At 40.7% G+C, this 23,116-nt stretch overlaps 1 protein-coding gene across 1 annotated transcript in view; it reads right to left on the bottom strand.

Annotated features, from left to right (window-relative positions):
* The window catches only part of LOC126199452 (katanin p60 ATPase-containing subunit A-like 2), a 156,461-nt gene that overhangs the window by 75,603 nt on the left and 57,742 nt on the right, over positions 1-23,116 (bottom strand). Inside the window, exon 4 of the mRNA XM_049936372.1 lies at positions 2,524-2,594. Coding sequence (XP_049792329.1) covers positions 2,524-2,594 — 71 coding nt within the window. The remainder of the gene's footprint in view (positions 1-2,523; positions 2,595-23,116) is intronic.

Below are 23,116 nucleotides of genomic sequence, written 5' to 3'. Positions count from 1 at the left end.
TGTGTAATACCACCTTGCTTCAATGTGAATTTCAAAATGGAATAATATCATAAAGAATTAACGTGACAACCAATCTTTCTTTTCTTCTTTTTCTACTTCTTCTTTACTCTTCCTTCACTTTGTCATAATCTCTGACTTCTTTCTGGTCTTTCTCTTTAAGACTGATTTCCCACTTTAGGTGTGCTGTCCATCTGTCTAGTCTATATCACAATTTTCTATTTTTCCAGCTTGGTGCTGTTCCAATCATCTCAGAGCCACATAAGGAGGAAGAAGGTTGTGGCATGATCCATGCTATCTATCAGTGGCTAAGTAATGTCTTTGTCTACTGGACATGTCAGACTGTCAGGAAAATGGTTAAGACAACACTGACACTCATCTTCCTGAGACTTGAACTCTTGTCATTTTTCCACATTTTCACACAAACATGGTTTTAAGAAATCTGCCTTTCACAAAATATGAAGAAAAAGCAACACAAACAAAGAGAAAAAGGAAAACATTGAGATCTGCAGAGAGTGAAGTTTTTCTAAAATCTATTTTAAACAGCCACACTGACTGATGTGCCCCAACAGTCAACATATCAAGCTTTATTAGTATATCAAATTATTTAGGAATAAAAGACAGGACTCATCCAAAGGCAGAAGCGCTGCATTGTCAGTAAGTACACAGAGAAAAGGTACAGAGCTTTTCTAGTTTGCAGAATGAACCTCATTTTTCAAGGTTGTAGAAAAATGTGCACAGAAAAACAGACACACACACACACACACACACACACACACACACACACACATAGTGAGTGTACTAGGGTGAGGTGAGGGTGTGGGATGAGGTGAGGGATGGAGCCAGACAGGAGGCAGGGAGGGGGTTGGGGGGAATGTCTAGTGGCTTGTGCATGAGTGGGGAGCCATCTGTGGGTTAGCTAGGGGTGCAGGTAGAAGAGCGCATGTTGTGCTTCGCTACATGTTGTGCCACTGGGAGGTCCACTTTGTTACTGGCAACAGTTTGGTAGTGTCCACTCATTCTAGTTGACAGATGGTTGGGTGTCATATCAATGTAAAATGCTGAGCAGTGCTTGCAGCAGACTGTTACATATAATGGCTGCTTTCACAGGTGGCCTGGCTCCTGATGGGGTGGATTGGGTAGGTCTTACATCTGGGTCTTCCAAAAAGGTATGATCCCTGTGGCAGGCAATTGGGAATGGGAGTGGTAGAGGGCTGGACTAAGATGTTGTGGAGGTTGGGTAGGTGGTGGAACACAACTTTGGGAGTGGATGGGAGTATTTAGGGAAGAATATCCCTCATGTCAGGGCATGACGATAGATAATCAAAGTGCTGATGAAGGACATGGTTCAGTCATTCCAGTCCTGGGTGGTACTGTGTGAAAAGTGGGGGAGCTTCTTTGTCGATGGTTCTTGGGATGTATGTGAGGATCAGGTGTGTGTGGGGATATGGCATGGGAGATCTGTTTGCGAATTAGGTCTGGAGAGTATTGCCTGTCTGTGAAGACCTTTGTGAGGCCTTCAGAATTCTGGGCAAGGGAGGTCTCATCACTGCAGATGTGTTTACCATGGGTGGCCAGGCTGTGTGGGAGAGATTTTTTGGTGTGGAAGGTGCGTAAACTGTCAAAGTGCAGGTACCCCCCACAATAGTGTGTGTTTGTGTGTGTGAGAGTTTGTTTGTTTGTTTGCTTGTGTGTGCATCATCCCCTGCTTCAGTATCCCCACCCAATTCATGTCAGCTAGTTGTGTGCTGCTATCTCAGGCCCTAGTCTGTGAAACTGCGTGCCCAACTGTCTGCCATCTGCTCGCACTACCTGCATCTCTTAGCTGGCCAACAGACGGCTCCCCACTCTCCCATGAGCCGCTAGACACTCACCCCAACCCCATCCATGTCTCCCAATTCTCTCCATCCTTCACGCCATCCCACTCCGCATCCCCACCTCACCCCAGTACACTCACTGTGGGCCAGGAAAGAGCTGGCAGCTGGCTGAGCACAATGTAGGGAGACAGGATCATGCATGTGAGTGAGTGTGTGCATGTGTGTGTGTGTGTGTGTGTGTGTGTGTGTGTGTGTGTGTGTGTGTGTGTGTGTGTGTGTGTGTGTGCATGTTTTTCCTATAAGCTTGAAAAAGGAAGTTCATTCCAAAAGCTAGCAAAGCCCTGTATCTTTTGTTTGTGTACCTATCGACAACACACCACTTTTGCCTTTCTGTGAATTGTCTCCTTTATTCCTAAATAATTCATAATTCTAGATCAGAACTTTCTGTATATTATTTATTAGTATATCATTAAGAGATAAATGTATGAACATATAAATTACAAATGAAAATCATATTAAATTAGGAAGCTGTATAATAGATATTTTACCTACAATGTGTAAGCTGGTCAGAAATGAGTTCAAGTAAGTGACTGAGATACACAGAAAATTCAGAATATGAAACATTATGAGGATCAGAATGTCTGTCGGTACATGCAGAAGAAAGATAGAAAGAGAGCTAGAAACAAAACAGACATAAATAAATTCTTACCCTTCATCCTTAAGATGTTGATGAATCAGATGCAATATATTTCTTTTCCTTTGTAAGGTCTTTTTCTCTTCCTATAAAACAAATGTATTTTTAAAATTTCATGCATTTGCATTTATAAATCATATGAACAATGATTTTTTTATGCACACAACATAGGCCTACTCTGCAGATTCCATAAAGGACTTAAAATTCTATGACCTTTCTTCTCTGCATCCCTCTGGCTCCTTCTGCACATATTATATTCATAACAGAAACCAAAGTGTCGGACAACAAAGTTCACCACAATAATTAAGCAAAACTCAGAAAAGAGTTCCTCAAGGATCAGCAATGTGTCTATTTTTGTTTTTGCTAAAAACGACTCTGAAGGGTAAACAAAATCTACATAAAGGCTGAAGAATACTAATGAGAACCCAAAACCCACTTTATCAGACAAATTTGCAAATGATATCTGAACATGTCTGTATGGCAAACAAATGTCTTAATCTTTTGAAGATTCATACAAAACAATTGCAGATACAAAAACAACATGCTGATGCTAGAATCAAAATTACTGGCCTTAACCAGCTGAAGCATTATCTTCATAAACACCCATATCTGCACTTGGCATAACAAGAGTGCTTCCCATTGCATGACATATTTGTGTTTCTTCCTGTTCCATTTGCTTATGGAGTGAGGAAAGAATGATTGCTTAGATTCCACTGTGTGCATTGCCATTAGTCTGCCTTTGTCTTCACAGATAACATGAACAGTGAAGAATGACAACACAAGAATACATAGCAAGTCAAGAACTCTGCATATTTAACAGTTAGCATAATGGAAGAGGGCCTAAGCTGCAAATTAATATGATAATATGTGCATCTTGTCTTATATAATATCAAAAGCGACTGAAATAAGTACAGCAAAAGAAGAAAATTGCATCAGTGAGACATGATTACTCATGTGCTTGGTTTTTTTTTAAAAAAAAGCAAGAAACACATTTTGTGCATTTTAGATGCAAAGTGAGACATCGTTATAGTTGTGTGAATGCTAAGCAGACTCAGAAAATATGGGTATGTACAAAATGTGATGCTCATACAGGCCAAAGACTTGTGAAGAAAGACTGAATAGATGAGAGCATCACAATGCTGACTGACAAACACATTGACCTGAAAAATAATAGTGTGAATTGTAAGAGTGACAACCTAGAGTCACTACAAATGGATTCAGATGAAGATAACAGATACATCACTGAACTCAAACAATTGTTAATGTGGACAGAGCAAGATTTTAAACCAAAGAGATGTTTCACTCAAAGCCAAGAACGTAAGGACTTAAGTGCATTATGTGGTGCCAGTGAGAAATAAGTTTGACATTTGGACATGTATAAGGAGAAAAAGGGCCAAAAACTACACTAACATAACAAAAAGAGCTGTATGTAAAGAACAAATGAAATGTGCAGCAAAAAATGCAGACAAAATGTGAGAAGAAGGGACAGTAACAATTCTGAGTGACAATCACAGACATGGTATCACCAAAATCAACTTTAATGTAAAGGTATTTAGCTTTATTAAGCCAGGCACCATGTCAGCTGAAATACTGAAGATGACAAAAATCTTCAGAAGTCAACAGTTTAGTTTTGAATGATTTTATTTTGTTAATAGTGGGTTCCAGTTAATTATGCAGAAACCAATCACAGACAGCAGATACTGCTACTGTATTGAAAACATAGCACACACAAATGTAATAACTGTAAACATCTTGCAACACTTGGATTTAGTGCCTGGTCATGTGTTAACGCTGGTATCTGCAGAACAAATTTGCAAATCAAAAATGAGTGCAGGAATTTTAAGAATGTACGAATTGTAGGTATAATCTGCTTGGGATAAAGATATCACATAAGACATGGACTATGTCTTAACTACCTAGGAAACATTTAATGGCAAAGAAAATTATCACTGCTGTAGGGAAACTAAAAACTATAGGCACATGCAGAACAGTGTGTAACCAGTTGCTGATTATTTACTGAATAACAAGAAAAAGAAGTGAGATAAAACACTGATGAAAACAAAGGCAATGTATACTGAACCAAGTATTACAAATGGCAACAATCAATTAATGTCAACACCACCAAGAGGATACCTCCTGACAGAGAGCCAACAAGCAAGGAAGTACGGTATATAAGATTCGCCAACCAATGAACAAGTGAGTCTTACAAAATCATCATCATCAATAACAGCAGTAAGCAACATAAGATCCAAAACCTCCACATAAAAATCAACAATAGCAACACCAGAAAGTATTCAGAGAATGAACATCAGACACAGAAGAGACAAAGAAAAATTATCATCTGAAACAGCAGCAGCAAGCAGTCAGAAAACGCAACTGAGAACATGAAGGGTCACAATAATTTTTTATCTTCTTGTAGCAGAGTAAGTAGAGACCCATTCTATATGCTACTATTCTACAAAAATTTTGAATGTAATGTGAAAAAAGTACTAAAGAAAAAAGAAAACTGTACCAACTGCACTAACTTCAATATAGAAATATCGAATTCTGACAAGCAGAATCAACATCTTTTTTCAACATCTTAAAGTCATTAAATTTATTCTGTACAAACAAGAGTCCTACTGATAAAGAAGTCTGGTGAAATAATGTTATTGTTAACTTCTCTGATGAGATTTTTACCATTAGGCATTTGGAGGGATGTTTCTATGACCATGAACCATTACTCCTCACACTCTATAACAAAGGTCATGTCTCACTAATAATACCACACAAGAAGAAAATGTAGTGACTCGGGTGAGAGGTCAGAAAGATGAGTATGTAAATTTATTTACTGGTACACTACATTATATAAAATGGGATTTTTTGTATGAACCACACATTAGACAAAGTAATGTTGAAACTACGTCTGATAGATTATTTTGGAAATATATTGATGTGTGATACATTTGTTCGTCTCTAAGAAAGAGTAATTTCAAAGGTAAGCATAAAGCAAAGTTGTCAAACTGGTATACTACACTCCTGGAAATTGAAATAAGAACACCGTGAATTCATTGTCCCAGGAAGGGGAAACTTTATTGACACATTCCTGGGGTCAGATACATCACATGATCACACTGACAGAACCACAGGCACATAGACACAGGCAACAGAGCATGCACAATGTCGGCACTAGTACTGTGTATATCCACCTTTCGCAGCAATGCAGGCTGCTATTCTCCCATGGAGACGATCGTAGAGATGCTGGATGTAGTCCTGTGGAACGGCTTGCCATGCCATTTCCACCTGGCGCCTCAGTTGGACCAGCGTTCGTGCTGGATGTGCAGACCGTGTGAGACGACGCTTCATCCAGTCCCAAACATGCTCAATGGGGGACAGATCCGGAGATCTTGCTGGCCAGGGTAGTTGACTTACACCTTCTAGAGCACGTTGGGTGGCACGGGATACACGCGGACGTGCATTGTCCTGTTGGAACAGCAAGTTCCCTTGCCGGTCTAGGAATGGTAGAACAATGGGTTCGATGACGGTTTGGATGTACCGTGCACTATTCAGTGTCCCCTCGACGATCACCAGTGGTGTACGGCCAGTGTAGGAGATCGCTCCCCACACCATGATGCCGGGTGTTGGCCCTGTGTGCCTCGGTCGTATGCAGTCCTGATTGTGGCGCTCACCTGCACGGCGCCAAACATGCATACGACCATCATTGGCACCAAGGCAGAAGTGACTCTCATCGCTGAAGACGACACGTCTCCATTCGTCCCTCCATTCACGCCTGTCGCGACACCACTGGAGGCGGGCTGCACTATGTTGGGGCGTGAGCGGAAGACGGCCTAATGGTGTGCGGGACCGTAGCCCAGCTTCATGGAGACGGTTGCGAATGGTCCTCGCCGATACCCCAGGAGCAACAGTGTCCCTAATTTGCTGGGAAGTGGCGGTGCGGTCCCCTACGGCACTGCGTAGGATCCTACGGTCTTGGCGTGCATCCGTGCGTCGCTGCGGTCCGGTCCCAGGTCGACGGGCACGTGCACCTTCCACCGACCACTGGCGACAACATCGATGTACTGTGGAGACCTCACACCCCACGTGTTGAGCAATTCGGCAGTACGTCCACCCGGCCTCCCGCATGCCCACTATACGCCCTCGCTCAAAGTCCATCAACTGCACATACGGTTCACGTCCACGCTGTCGCGGCATGCTACCAGTGTTATAAAGACTGCGATGGAGCTCCGTATGCCACGGCAAACTGGCTGACACTGACGGCGGTGGTGCACAAATGCTGCGCAGCTAGCGCCATTCGACGGCCAACACCGCGGGTCCTGGTGTGTCCGCTGTGCCGTGCGTGTGATCATTGCTTGTACAGCCCTCTTGCAGTGTCCGGAGCAAGTATGGTGGGTCTGACACACCGGTGTCAATGTGTTCTTTTTTCCATTTCCAGGAGTGTAGGTGACTTGAAAGCATTAGGGATCAAATGTTGCCATTGTGAAGTGCACAGAAAAATAACTGTAAGATACACACTATACAAGCAGATGCAGATTACAGAACATATCTGAAATATATTTTTTATATAAAACTAAGCTCCCTCAAGCAAAAAAGGTAAGCTTTAAATGGTTACAGAAACTGCTCCAAACAAGTGAAAAGTGGCATGACTGATTGTTAGACAGGAAACTCTCTTACCCACATATAAGAAGTGTCACTTGAACCAAACCAATCAAATAAGTTCTTTGTGTCTTTAGTGAAAGAAACTGGAAACAGAATCAACTTTGCTGACATGTCTGCAAGTGAACTATTTGACATACCACTGCCAGTAACCAGTCTTTTCAATAGAAAATTATCTCATTAACTGATCGTAATAGCAGTAAAAAAGTTCTCCAGCTTTAAAACTATGAATAATTACTGGCTGCTCAGCTACATTTTCAAGAAAGCTATTCATTTGATCTGTGAACATTTAGCTTATATTTTTAACAAATGACTTCAGTTTGGAATTTTCCCTGAATCATTAAAACTTTTGAAAGTTATTCCAGTTTTTAGAAGAGGAGACAGAAACCTCCCTCAGAATTACTGATCTATCTCAGTAGTTTCTATAATTTCCAATATATTTGAAATTCTTATATATAATCAACCACTTGATTATTTTGAAGAAAATAACCTCCTTACAGGCAGTCGATTTGGGGGAAAATGACACATCAGCAGCTCTTAACATTGTGTACCAGATAATCACTGTTTTTAAATTAAGAATATGGTCTCACTTATTTTATGTGACTTAAGTAAAGCCTTTGATTGTATTCTTTATGAAATATTGCTTGAGAAACTTAAATTATATGGGGTACTTAATACAGCAATCAGAGTAGTTGCTTCATACTTAAATAACAGCAAGCAATATGTCTCAATGAAAAACAGACTTTCACTGATGAAAATTGTTGAGACAGGGGCATCACAGAGATCAGTTCCTTGTCCTTTTTTTTCATTATTGCAATCAGTGATTTGCAACATCACATTCCCCAATCTATGGTCTGCTGTGCACATGACACAACAGTAATTGAACTTGCCAAGACACATCAATATTGCAACAGATCACTATATGCTTCATTGAAAGGTTTCTCCTCTTAACAGATTTCTGTGTAACCCTGAAAGATTCATCCTCTTCTTTACAGACTACTTCATAATATAGAAAATAAACTTTTAGGATTCCATATTGATTCCAAGATGGCCATGGGAGAAAAACATTATTCATATCTGCAATAGATTGTGAAGGGCAACATACATGATGTGGAAACTGAGAATTTCAGTTACTTCAGAATATTTAAGACTGACGTAGTTTGGAATGTTCCAGTCTCACACTGCTGCATTGTGTGCACTCGACACACATACCCAACATTTTGTGTTGTTGTGATCTTCAGTCCTGAGACTGGTTTGATGCAGCTCTCCATGCTACTCTATCCTGTACTAGCTTCTTCATCTCCCAGTACCTACTGCAACCTACATCCTTCTGAATCTGCTTAGTGTATTGATCTCTTGGTCTCCCTCTACAATTTTTACCCTCCATACTGCCCTCCAGTGCTAAATTTGTGATCCCCTGATGCCTCAGAACATGTCCTACCAAACGGTCCCTTCTTCTTGTCAAGTTGTGCCACACACTCCTCTTCTCCCCAATTCTTTTCAATACCTTCTCATTAGTTAAGTGATCTACCCATCTAATCTTCAGCATTCTTCTGTAGCACTACATTTCGAAAGCTTCTGTTCTCTTCTTGTCCAGACTACTTATCATCCATGTTTCACTTCCATACATGGCTACACTCCATTCAAATACTTTCAGAAACGACTTCCTGACGCTTAAAGCTATACTCGATGTCAACAAATTTCTCTTCTTCAGAAACGCTTTCCTTGCCATTGTCAGTCTACATTTTACATCCTCTCTACTTCGGCCATCATCATTTATTTTGCTCCCCAAATAGCAAAACTCCTTTACTTCTTTAAGTGTCTCATTTCCTAATCTAATTCCCTCAGCATCACTCGACTTAATTCGATTACATTCCATTATCCTCGTTTTGCTTTTGTTGATGTTCATCTTATATCCTCCTTTCAAGACACTGCCCATTCTGTTCAACTACTCTTCCAAGTCCTTTGCTGTCTGTGACAGAATTACAATGTTATCGGCGAACCTCAAAGTTTTTATTTCTTCTCCATGGATTTTAATACCTATTCCTAATTTTTCTTTTGTTTCCTTTACTGCTTGCTTAATATACAGATTGAATAACATCGGGGAGAGGCTACAACCCTGTCTCACTCCTTTCCCAACCACTGCTTCCCTTTCATACCCCTCGACTCTTATAACTGCCATCTGGTTTCTGTTCAAATTGTAAATAGCCTTTCGCTCCCTGTATTTTACCCCTGCCACCTTCAGAATTTGAAAGAGAGTATTCCAGTTAACATTGTCAAAAGATTTCTCTAGGTCTACAAATGCTAGAAATGTAGGTTTGCCTTTTCTTAATCTTTCTTCTAAGATAAGTTGTAAGGTTAGTATTGCCTCACGTGTTCCAACATTTCTACGGAATCCAAACTGATCTTCCCCGAGGACGGATTCTATCAGTTTTTCCATTCATCTGTAAAGAATTCACGTTAGTATTTTGCAGCTGTGACTTATTAAACTGATAGTCCGGTAATTTTCACATCTGTCAACACCTGCTTTCTTTGGGATTGGAATTACTATATTCTTCTTGAAGTCTGAGGGTATTTCGCCTGTCTCTTACATCTTGCTCACCAGTTGGAAGAGTTTTGTCAAGACTGGCTCTCCCAAGGCCGTCAATAATTCTAATGGTATGTTGTCTACTCCCGGGGCCTGGTTTCGACTCAGGTCTTTCAGTGCTCTGTCAAACTCTTCACGCAGTATCGTATCTCCCATTTCATCTTCATCTACCTCCTCTTCCATTTCCACAATATTGTCCTCAAGTGCATCGCCCTTGTATAGACCCTCTATATACTCCTTCCACCTTTCTGCTTTCCCTTCTTTGCTTAGAACTGGGTTTCCGTCTGAGCTCTTGGTATTCATACAAGTGGCTCTCTTTCCTCCAAAGGTTTCTTTAATTTTCCTGTAGGCAGTATCTATCTTACTTTTGAATACATTATGGGCACAACAGTGATCAATGTCTTATAAATAATTACTATTAAAAACAGTCTTGATCACAATTTATTTAACAAGGTGACCAGTTTCAACCACTACTGTGGTCATCTTCAGACCATTGAGTAGGAACCTCTTTCCTTGAAGAATCTTCAAGGAAAGAGGTTCCTACTCAATGGTCTGAAGATGACCACAGTAGTGGTTGAAACTGGTCACCTTGTTAAATAAATTGTGATCAAGACTGTTTTTAATAGTAAGTATCTATCTTGCCCCTAGTGAGGTAAGCCTCTACATCCTTACATCTGTCCGCTAGCCATGTCTGCTTAGCCATTTTGCACTTCCTGTCGATCTCATTTTTGAGACGTTTGTATTCCGTTTTGCCTGCTTCTTTTACTGCATTTTTATATTTTCTCCTTTCATCAATTAAATTCAATATTTCTTCTGTTACCCAAGGATTTCTACCAGCCCTCGTCTTTTTACCTACTTGATTCTCTGCTGCCTTCACTGCTCCATCCCTCAGAGCTAGCCATTCTTCTTCTACTGTATTTCTTTCCCCCATTCCTGTCAAGTGTTCCCTTATGCTCTCCCTGAAACTGTGTACAACCTCTGGTTCTTTCAGTTTATCCAGGTCCCATCTCCTCAAATTCCCACCTTTTTGCAGTTTCTTCAGTTTTAATCTACAGTTCATAACCAATAGATTGTGGTCAGAGTCCACATCTGCCTCTGGAAATGACTTACAAATTAAAACCTGGTTCCTAAATCTCTGTCTTACCATTATATAATCTATCTGATATCTTCTAGTATCTCCAGGATTCTCCCATGTGTACAACCTTCTATCATGATTCTTGAACCATGTGTTAGCTATGATTAAGTTATGCTCTGCGCAAAATTCTACCAGACGGCGTCCTCTTTCATTTCTTTCTCCCAATCCATATTCACCTACTATGTTTCCTTCACTCCCGTTTCCTACTCTCGAATGCCAGTCACCCATGACTATTAAATTTTCATCTCCCTTCACTACCTGAATAATTTCTTTTATCTCATCATACATTTCATCAATTTCTTCATCATATGCAGAGCTAGTTGGCATATAGACTTGTACTACTGTAGTAGGCATGGGCTTCGTGTCTATCTTGGCCACAATAATGGGTTCACTATGCTGTTTGTAGTAACTTACCCCCACTCCTATTTTTTTATTCATTATTAAACCTACTCCTGCATTGCCCCTATTTGATTTTTTATTTATAACCCTGTATTCACCTGACCAAAAGTCTTGTTCCTCCTGCCACTGAACTTCACTAATTCCCACTATATCTAATTTTAACCTATCCATTTCCCTTTTTAAATTTTCTAACCTAGCTGCCTGATTAAGGGATCTGACATTCCACGCTCCGATCCGTAGAACGCCAGTTTTCTTTCTCTTGATAACGACGTCCTCTTGAGTAGTCCCCGCCCGGAGATCCGAATTGGGGACTATTTTACCTCCGGAATATTTTACCCAAGAGGACGGCATCATCATTTAACCATACAGTAAAGCTGCATGCCCTTGGGAAAAATGACGGCTGTAGTTTCCCCTTGCTTTCAGCCATTTGCAGTACCAGCACAGCAAGGCCGTTTTGGTTAGTGTTACAAGGCCAGATCAATCAATTATGCAGATTGTTGCCCCTGCAACTACTGAAAAGGCTGCTGCCCCTCTTCAGGAACCACACGTTTGTCTGGCCTCTCAATAGAGACCCCTCCGTTGTGGTTGCACCTGCGGTACGGCTATCTGTATCGCTGAGGCACACAAGCCTCCCCACCAACGGCAAGGTCCATGGTTCATGGGAGGGATACCCAACATATTGAAGGAAAAATAGGTCATAAGAGAAATATGTAGGGCTGGACCAAGAGTTCACTCTCAACCCCTGTTTAGAAAACAGAAAGACAATTTCTTAAATGTTTATAATAAACATGCAAGCAACCTAGAGATAACTGCAAAAACTTTCAATGACTATTTCTTAAGTGCTGCTGAGCAAACAGGCTGCAAGGGCTCCTTATGAGTGTCATGGAAATTCTGTAACACCACTTTCCCAACCTCATAAGTGAGATACGCACATTTCTCATAACCAGAAATGAGGTAAAGAAAACCATTGCCTCTTTCAAAAACAGAGAATCAGCAGGTGTAGATAATATTTCCAGCAAACCTCTGAAAGCCTGCTCAGATCAATCATGTGAAGTTCTGGCCCACATATTTAATGCTTCTATGTAACTGGATGTCTTCACTGACAGTATGGAATTTGCTGTATAAAGGAAGTCACAACACAAGTCACAAACTGTCATCCCATCTCTCACTTGACCACATTCACAAAAGTCCTCAAGAAAATACTGCATTCCAGAACTGTGAGATACCTCACAAATTTCAACACTGTCAGTGATAGTTTGATATCTAAAAAGGTATGACCACATCTGAATCTATATTTTCTGTCACAAATGATATACTGGAATCCCTATGTAAAAAAATTTTCCCCTTCTCTCCCTCCTCCCCTCTCCTCCACCCATTTTCACCCCACTCAGACTGCAATTCAAGTGACAGTCACATTCCAGTCAGAACTGCTGGTTGCAGTGGCCATGGGTGTATGAGGTATGCTTGCATGAGTAAATGTGTGTGTATTCTTTGCTGAAGAAGACTTTGGCTGAAAGCTATAGTGTGTAATAGTCTTTTTGTTGTGCCTGTCTGGAACTCAATGGTCATCTGTACAATGAGTAGTAGTCCACTCTTTTCTTAGTACAGTTGATATTCCAACCTGCAGTTTCCATTGTTTGACATTACATAAGTATTTAAGAATAACATTAACAAGGAATATTAAATGGAATGATTACAAAAAATCAGAATTATGGAAGATGAATGGAAGACTTTGATTCATTGAAAGGGTTCTGTGAAAGTGTGGTGGATTCATCTGTAAAGGAGACCACATACAAATCACTAGTATGACCAATTCTGAAACACTGATCCAGTCTTTGTAGTCCTCATAAAGTAAGCCTGGACAAATTCAGAAATTCGCTGCTGGGATCGTAATAGGTTGATATAGGTTGCAGGTGGGCAAGTGGCAGTCTGCGGGTCATATCCAGCCTGTGATTGGTTTTAGTCCAACCCATGGAAGAAATCTGAGAAAGAGAGAACAAAGTGCTGCATTGTGCCCCACCCAAGACATATTTTCAGATATTTTCATGTTAACATTACTAAATACTTCATATCCATTGTAGACAATAGAACACTGCAGCTGTTCAAACTGGAGGTAATTTATAGCAAATTAGTTGCAACCAGTTGCCTGTATAGGCACTTTCTATTCCATTCTAACATTTTCAGATGCCTGGCATCACATTCCAGGTGTTTACATTTATTTATGTGTCATGAGCATTGTATCTTTACTAATGGCATTGCAGAACTTTGCAGCAGAAGTTTATAAGACAGCTTTCATAAAACATCCTAAGTAAAGAAATAATGATCATGATACGTAATTAAATGTAAATATCTGAAGATGGGGTGGACATAAAATAAATGTGCTCTAAAAATGGGTGTTTTGAGGCATAATCTTTGATGTGGCACGTTGGAAAAGGGGCACCATTTATATAGGTGTATTACATCATAAATGTTTACCTCACAAACCCACAAGCCTAAGTAAGTATGTGAATCCGGCCTGTGGGTCACCAAATGTTGCCAATGGCTGAAATAGATCATACAAAAATGTAACACAAATGCTCCAAGAGCATAAATGGGAATCCTTGAAAAAAAGATGATGTAATTCTCACAGAAGCCTGTGGATAGGCTTAACGAATGTGTATTCAAAACTGACTGTGCGACCATTACTCTGCCACAAATGTATATCTCACTTAGAGGTCATGAGAATAAGGTAAGACAGATTAGGGCAAGTACAGAGACATATAGGGGCTCCTTTTTCCCTTCATTCAATATGTGAACAGAGTTATAAAGATAATAGATAATATTGGTATGAAGTACTCTCCACCATGCACAGTGCAATGGCTTGTGGAGCAATGTATGACTGAAACAGGGAAAGATGATACAATAAGAAATAAATGGATAGATTTGAGATATAAAATAGTGAAGCCAATAGAAGATTAAATAGACAAAGAGAGAAGACCTAGTAGAAATCCTTGGTCAACACAGGAGATATTGAATTTACCTGACATAAGTAGAAAACATAAAAATGCAACACATGAAGCATGTGAACTGGGATTCAGATATTTAAGAAATGGGATTGACAGAGAGCCCAATAGTCTACATAAGTGTGGTTAGGGGAGGACTGCAAGATTATAAAAGCATGTATGAACATAGGAAGTGTAATCATCATCTATAAGAAAATTAAAGAGACTTTTGAAGAAAAGAATAGCAGTTGCATGAATATTAAGAGCTCAGTTGACAATTTAGTACTAAGCAAAACTGGGTAGGCTAAAAGATGGAAGGAATATATAGAAGGATTATACAAGCGGAAGGAACTTATAGGCAATATAAGGTGAGAGGGAATAGCACTGAAAGACGTAAGTCAAAATAAGATTCCTGCAACAGACAAAATTCCCTCTGAATTATTGGGATCCTTGGGGGAGCCAGTAATGACAAAACTATTCCCCTTGGTGTGCAAGATAATATGAGACTGGTGAAATATCCTCAGACCTCAGTACTGATGTTCTTTGGATTTGGAATGATTGCAATGAATGCAGGTGCTGCTATGTGTGAATATTACCAAACTATCAGTTTAATAAGTCATAGCTGCAAAATACTAGAACAAATTATTAACAGAAGAATGGAAGCAATGGTAGAAACTGACACTGTAGAAGATCATTTTGGGTTTCAGAAAAACACAGGAACACAGGAGGAAATATTGACCCTACGACTTATCTTAGGGATAGGTTGTATAAATGCAAACCTACATTTATAGTATTTTTAGATTGAGAAGCCTTTTGACAGTATCAGTTGGACTACACTCTTTAAAATTCTGGAGATATCAGGAATAAAATACTGAGAGTAAAAGATTAACTATGACTTGAACAGAAACCACATTGCAGTTATAAAAGCCAAAGGACATGAAATGAAAGCAGTGATTGAGAAAGGAGCAACACAAGGGCTATAGCTTATCAGAAATTGTATTCAGTCTGTATATCATGCAAGCAGTAATGGAAACCAAGGAGAAATTTGGAACTGAAGTTCAGGGAGAAAAAACTAAAGCTTTTGAAGTTTGAGGACAACATTGGTATTATGTCAGATGTGATTAAAAAAAGTAGATCATCTGAATGGAATGGATAGCAAATAAATTTTAAGATTAATGTCAACAAAAGGAAAACAATGGCAATGGGTTGTAAACAGGTGGTGCTGAGGGAATTATATTATGAAACGAGACACCAGAAGTAGTATATGAGTTTTCCTATTTGAGCAGCGAAGTAATTGATAATGGCAGAAGTAGAGGGGGTACAAACAGCAGACTGACAATAACAGGAAAACATTTCTCAAAAATAAACATTGGTTAATGTCATATAGATATAAGTTTTAGGAAGAACTTTTGGAAGGTGTTTGTCTGGAGTGTAGTCTTGTACAGAAATAAAATATGGATAATAAACAACTGAGTCAAGAGGAGACTAGGTGATTCTGAAAGAAGTATATGAAATAACTAATGGGGAAGCACTGAAATGAATTGGGGAAAAAAGAAATTTCTGGTGCAACACGATTTATCAAAACTGCATGCCCGGAGGTTTCCATACCAACTTAATTGTGTATGTAGATAAAGATAATAATTTTGTGTGATTCCATGGCCTGGTGCAAGTCTTTTTATTTGATGACACTTAGCAACTTGTGTGTCCCTAACCTACTACAGTTATCCAACTGGGCAAAAGTGACCTATAGTTGAACGTGGATTCCAAATGATGTGCTGCTTCTAGCAACTCCTAGCATTGTTGAAATGTGAAGACTGGGTTAAAATGAAGGCTGAAAAATCCTTTTTTACCAATATCTGATCCTGTGATCTCTTGGACCAGGATCTAATCCATATGAAGATGGTATCTGTTCTTTCGGACATGCCCGAAAGAACAGATACCATTGATGTCCAAAAGAACAGATACCATTGGTGATCTTGAAGCTCTCAAAGAATGAAATTACAATGAAATCCAGACCACTAGCTGCTTACAGGCATTGATAGATATCAATGAGGACAGTTGAAAATACGTGCCCCAACCAGGACTCGAACCCAGGTTCTCCTGCTTAGATGGCAGATGCTCTATCCGAATGAGCCATCGAGGACACAGAGGATAGTGCGACTGCAGGGACATCTTTGGCACACTCCCCGTGAGACCCACATTCCCAACTTACTACCCACACACTACATTTGTAGTGCCCCTGCCCACTATACTCATTACTCACAGCAGTCACTCTACTGATTCCCATAAGAGTTCAGGCACTGTGAGTGCATCTGCACCGAAGAAGGTCATTGGCCAGTAAGCCTTATTTATATGAAGATGGTATCTGTTCTTTCGGACATGTCCAAAACTCTAGTATATGACATGAATTTCAATTTGATAACTCTATTCATTTCTGAGAGAAAAGGGTCTTAACAGATCGACAGACAGACTAACAGACAACAAAGACAAAAAAAGAATTTAAAAATATAATGAAAAAGATAGTTGCTAGTTACCATATAGTGGAGATGCTGAGTTGCAGAGAGGTACAACAAAAATACTGTCACAAAGTTATCTTTCAGCCAACAAGGCCTTTGTCAAAGGTAGACAACACACACACACACACACACACACACACACACACACACACACACACACAAATATAACTCACAAATACATGACTACAGACTCCAGCAGCTAGAGTCCGACTGTGAGCAGCAGCACATTATTGGAGAGGTAACTGGGTGGGGATAAGGAGGAAGCTGGGATGGGGAGGGGGAGGAATAGCAGGGTAGGGGTCGGGAATGGTAAAGTGCTGCTGGGAGCATGCAGGGACGAGATGGAGAGTGGGGCAGCTAGGTGCAGTTGGGAGATTAGATGGGGGGCTGGGGGTTGTGGAAAAGGAGAGAAGTAAAAAGACTTATTGCATTGGTGGGATGAAAGCATTGTAGTGCTGGAATGGGAACAGGGAAGGGGCTAGATGGGTAAGGTCAATGACTAATGAAAGGTTGCCGCCAGGAGGGTTACAGGAATGTAGAACACATATTGCAGGGAGAGTTCCCAACTGTGCAATTGAGATAAGTTGGTGTTGATGGGAAGGATCCAGATGGCACAGGCTGTGAAGTAGTCACTGAAATGAAGGACATCGTGTTGGGTGGCATGCTCAGTAACAGGGTGGTCCAGTTGTTTCTTGGCCACAGTTTGTCGGTGGCCATTCATGTGGACAGACAGCCTGTTGGTTGTCATGCCCATGTAGAATGCAGCACAGTGGTTGCAGCTTAGCTTGTAGATCACATGACTGGTTTTGCAGGTAGCCCTGCCTTTGATGGGATAGATGATGTTTGTGACAGGACTGGAGTAGTTGGTGGTAGGAGGATCTATGGGACAGGTCTTTCATCTATGTCTATTAAAAGAATGTTAGCCATGAGGCAAGGGGCTGGGAGCAGGGGTTGTGTGGGGGTGGACTAGGATATTGTGTAAGTTTGGTGGGTGACAGAATACCACTGTGGGAGGAGTGGGAAGGATAGTAGACACTTCTCATTTCAGGGCACAATGAGAGGTAGTCAAAAACCTGGCAGCAAATATAATTCAGTTACTCTAGCCCTGGATGGTACTGAGTCATGAGAGAAATGCCCCTCTGTGGTTGGACATTGGGGCTTTGGGAGGTGTTGGGTACTGGAAAGATAAGGCACAGGATATCTGTTTTTGTACAAGGATGGGAGATAGGGTTGCCATACATCGCGGATTTCACGGACAGTCCGCGATATTATGCTCGAAGATGGGTGTCTTGGACGAAGAGGAAAATGTCTGCAAAAAAAGTGGCTAATAAGTAAAAAAAAAAAAAAAAAAAAAAAAATATTATGCAAGTTTTGCCACTGGTCACCGATCAAGTGTTTCATAACTCCTGCAAACTTGACGATAGCAGTTGAAGCCTGTGCTGATATTCCATGTCACTTCAGAATCGCTCGTCTATTTTCAGAACAGACTGTGGAAGCAGTGCAACAATCAATTCTTTTAGATTGTTTCAGTTTTCCGCTATTGGTTTACAATGTCTCTGCTGTTGGTATCTGATATTCTTTGGTCATGTAAAGTTAACATTCAGATGTGCAAAGTGTATTTCTGGTGTTGATATTGCACAGAATTTGAAATTTAAGGTGTCAAAATGAAAAGTACATTTCCAAGAAGAATATATTGATGCATTTCTAAAGAGCAGTATTCAGAACTGTTTGCTATTGTGCAGTACTATTTCTCCATTCCAGGGCATAATGCCAATGTGGAGAGAGTGTTTTCCCTAGTGAATGCACAATGGACAGAAGAAAGAAACAGGCTAGCTTTAACATCAGTCAGTGCAATGCTCCAAATCCAATATAACATGAAAAACACAAATTGCACAGATTTTCATAGACTGATTCAGAATCGGAGCGTGTTTCTTTCTTCTGTCCACGGCTCAGAGAAATATGACTGGTTTAAAGTGAAAGATATATATCAATTATAGCAGCATGATTGTGTACATGTTAATAAGTTGTGTTCAGTGCTTTAATTAAAAAGTTATTTAATGTCAGTTGCAATTAATTTTCTTCATCATTGACCAGTCCTTTATAGACAACATTAATGCTTGGGTTAATTTTCCTCATTAATTACAACTTCTTTGCTGACAGAATTGCTGTTTGAATTATGCTAATTATGAAGATTTGGCTGACCTGCAGAAACGTGAAAGGACATTGTGTGATTCCAGGTTTCAACCACATCTTCATAATTACCACTGTAAAGTAATAATGAAGATTCAACTAAAATGCAAACGAATGGTCACGTGCACAACATATTGGTCTGTGTTTCAACCACATCTTTATAATCACCAAATTTTGTCCTTGATTTTCGTCCTTGGATTATGGCAACCCTAATGGGAGGGTAATTATGATCTGTAATAGCCTCAGTGAGAACCTCGGTGTATTTTGAGGGTGACCACACACCATTACAGATGTGGTAGCCATGGGTGGCTAGGCTGTATGGAAGGCACTTCTTGGTATGGAATGGGTGGCAGCTGTCAAAATGGAGGTAATTCTGGTGGCTGGTACATTTGATATGGACAGAGGTATTGATATAGCCATCTGTGAGGTGGGGCGATGCAGGTGCCTTGATGGGTTGAATAGGACCAGGTGAAGCGAGTGGGGGAAAAGGTGTGGTGGTTCTGGAGAAATTTGGATAGGGTGTCCTCATGCTCAATCCAGATCACAAAGATGACATCAATGAATCTGAACTAGGTGATGTATTTGGGATTCTGGGTGTTTAGGGAGGATTTCTCTAGATGGCCCATGAATAGGCTGTCATATGGTGGTGCCATATGGGTGCCCATAGCTGTACCCAGGTTTGCCTTCAAAGGAGAAGTAATTGTGGGTGATAATACAGTTGGTCATGGCAATTAGGAAGGAGATGATTGGTTTGGAATCTATCGGGCATTGGAAAAGGTAGTGTTCAATAGTGGTAAGGCTATGGGTGTTAGGTATGTTAGAGTAAAGGGAGGTGGTATCAATAGTGATGAGCAGGGCACCGTGTGCTAAAGGGACAGGAACTGTGGAGAGTTGGTGGAGAAAATGGTTGATATCTTTATGCAGGTGGGTAGGTTGTCGGTAATGGGCTGAAGGTGTTGATCTACGAGAGCAGAGATTCTCTCACTGAGAGAGAGGTTCTGGGATGGGCCTCGGATCTGAGGAGAGACTGGAGATCCTGCTGGATTTCTAGAATGGGAACATTGTGGCAGGGTTTGTGCCTGATGAATCTGACAACTGGTGGAGTCTTTCTGTGAAGTAACCATTATGTTCAAAACAAAAGTGGTGGAGCCTTTGTCAGCAGGTAGGATGTTGGGATCAGTTTTTAGATGGTGGATTGCAGATATTTCTGCAGATATACGGTTAGTTTGCATGTTGAGGGATTTTGGGACTGATGGTGAGGCAAGGTTTGGGGGCAGTGGGGGTGGACCCAGCCCTCTGCCCCCCCCCCCCCCTCGCTTGCAGTGCTAAACGCATTTCATCCAAGTCACCACCACCGGTCAGCCCACATGCTATTCATTTGTTTCTTTCATCAGTCGACTTGACTGAATCCAGTTATCGAGTAGTTGTACTTGCTTATGTAGCACGCGCATCTGCGTCATCGTATTTTAATGGGAGAGATTCTCCAATACAAGCAAATGAGCATAAACACCCTTAATGATAGTGATTCTGTTGTGCATGCGTTGTCTGTTTGTCCTAGATCTGAGTATCCTACTTTGCACACACTGTACAAAATATTTGCTTGTCTACCTGCATCTATTGCTACAGTAGAAAGAAGTTTTATCAACATTGCGACAAACAAAGACAAGGCTGAGGTTGATAATGAAGGAGGATCAACTTAATGGCTTAGCTAAAATTTACAGACGTGTGAAATTTGGCACGGACTTCAATGCAAGATGCCGTTAATAGGTTCCACAATGAAACATTGTCTCAAAATTTGGTAGAAAATCCAAAGAAATTCTGGTCGTATGTAAAGTACACAAGTGGCAAGACGCAGTCAATACCTTCGCTGCGCAGTGCCGATGGTACTGTTACCGACAACTGTGCTGCTAAAGCGGAGTTATTGAATGCAGTTTTCCAAAATTCCTTCACCAGGGAAGACAAATGGAATATTACAGAATTTGAAACACGAACAGCTGCTAGCATGAGTTTCTTAGAAGTAGATACCTTATGGGTTGCAAAGCAACTCAAATTGCTTGATACGGGCAAGTCTTCAGGTCCAGATTGTATACCGATTAGGCTCCTTTCAGATTACGCTGATACAATAGCTTCCTACTTAGCAATCATATACAACCACTCGCTCACCGATAGATCTGTTCCTACAGATTGGAAAATTGCGCAGGTCGCACCAGTGTTTAATAAGGGTAATAGGAGTAATCCATCGAACTACAGACCTATATCATTGACGTCGGTTTGCAGTAGGGTTTTGGAGCATATACTGTATCCAAACATTATGAATCACCTTGAAGGGAACGATCTATTGTACGTAATCAGCATGGTTTCAGAAAACATCGTTCTTGTGCAATGCAGCTAGCGCTTTATTCGCACGAAGTAATGGCCGCTATCGACAGGTGATCTCAAGTTGATTCCGTATTTCTAGAGTTCCGGAAAGCTTTTGACACTGTTCCTCACAAGCAACTTCTAATCAAACTGCGGGCCTATGGGGTATCATCTCAGTTGTGCAACTGGATTCATGATTTACTGTTAGGAAGGTCGCAGTTCGTAGTAATAGACGGCAAATCATCGAGTAAAACTGAAGTGATATCAGGTGTTCCCCAGGTAAGCGTCCTGGGACCTCTGCTGTTCCTTATCTATATAAATGACCTGGGTGACAATCTGAGCCGTTCTCTTAGGTTGTTCACAGATGATGCTGTAATTTACAGTCTAGTAAGGTCATCCAAAGACCAGTATCAGTTGCAAAGCAATTTAGAAAAGATTGCTGTATGGTGTGGCAGGTGGCAGTTGACGCTAAATAGCGAAATGTGTGAGGTGATCCACATGAGTTCCAAAAGAAATCTGTTGGAATTCGATTACTTGATAAATAGTATAATTCTCAAGGCTGTCAATTCAACTAAGTACCTGGGTGTTAAAATTACAAGCAACTTCAGTTGGAAAGACCACATAGATAATATTGTGGGGAAGGCGAGCCAAAGGTTTCGTTTCATTGGCAGGACCCTTAGAAGATGCAACAAGTCCACTAAAGAGACAGCCTACACTACACTCGTTCGTCCTCTGTTAGAATATTGCTGTGCGATGTGGGATCCTTACCAGGTGGAATTGACGGAGGACATCTAAAGGGTGCAAAAAAGGGCAGCTCGTTTTGTATTATCACATAATAGGGGAGAGAGTGTGGCAGATATGATATGTGAGTTGGGATGGAAGTCATTAAAGCAAAGACGTTTTTCGTCACGGCGAGATCTAGTTACGAAATTTCAGTCACCAATTTTCTCTTCCGAATGCGAAAATATTTTGTTGAGCCCAACCTACATAGGTAGGAATGATCATCAAAATAAAATAAGAGAAATCAGAGCTCGAACAGAAAGGTTTAGGTGTTCATTTTTCCCGCGCGCTGTTCGGGACTGGAATGGTAGAGAGATAGTATGATTGTGGTTAAATGAACCCTCTGCCAAGCACTTAAATGTGAATTGCAGAGTAATCATGTAGATGTAGATGTAGAACACTCACCCTGACATTGATTGTCCTATTGATGATGTAATTAACCAATTTTCCAGGAAGAATAGGTGCACAGAATTCATGATTTAAGGAAACGAGCCACAATTGTAACTTTTTTATATCATAAGATGACATTGTCTTCTATATGTGTATAATCAGTCTAAATAAAACTTCCTCAAACTTTGCATATGACTTGATTATTTTTTATCATGGTAAAAGTAAAGGTAGCTCAAGATATCTTTAGTGCCCCCCTCCTTGAGGTTTATCTGTATCCGCCACTGGGTGGATCACAGTTGGGTGGAGAAGTGAACTGAGTCAAGCAGGGTTCAACATTGGTCATTGGTGGAGTCTGATTGGTAGGGTTGGTGGCAAAAAAGTGTTTCCACTGTAGAGTCCATAAGGTGGAGAGAAGGTCATTAACAAGTACTGCATGATAGAATTTGGGGATTTGGCCAAAGGTGAGGCCTTTGGAAAGGACTGATAATTCTGCGGGCTAAGGCTTTTGGAGGAAAGGTTCATGACTGTTTCAGGACTGTTTAGGTTCTGTGTAGTGGTGAGAGGGAGTTTTGGAGGGTGGGGTAAGTGCAGTAGATCTGTGAGACAGGGTTTGTCAGCT

The sequence above is a fragment of the Schistocerca nitens genome, chromosome 8, assembly GCF_023898315.1.
Source record: "Schistocerca nitens isolate TAMUIC-IGC-003100 chromosome 8, iqSchNite1.1, whole genome shotgun sequence".
NCBI classification, from domain to species: Eukaryota; Metazoa; Arthropoda; class Insecta; order Orthoptera; family Acrididae; genus Schistocerca; species Schistocerca nitens.
Note: the sequence above shows the minus strand (reverse complement) of the source record. Positions and strands in the feature narration are given on the sequence as shown.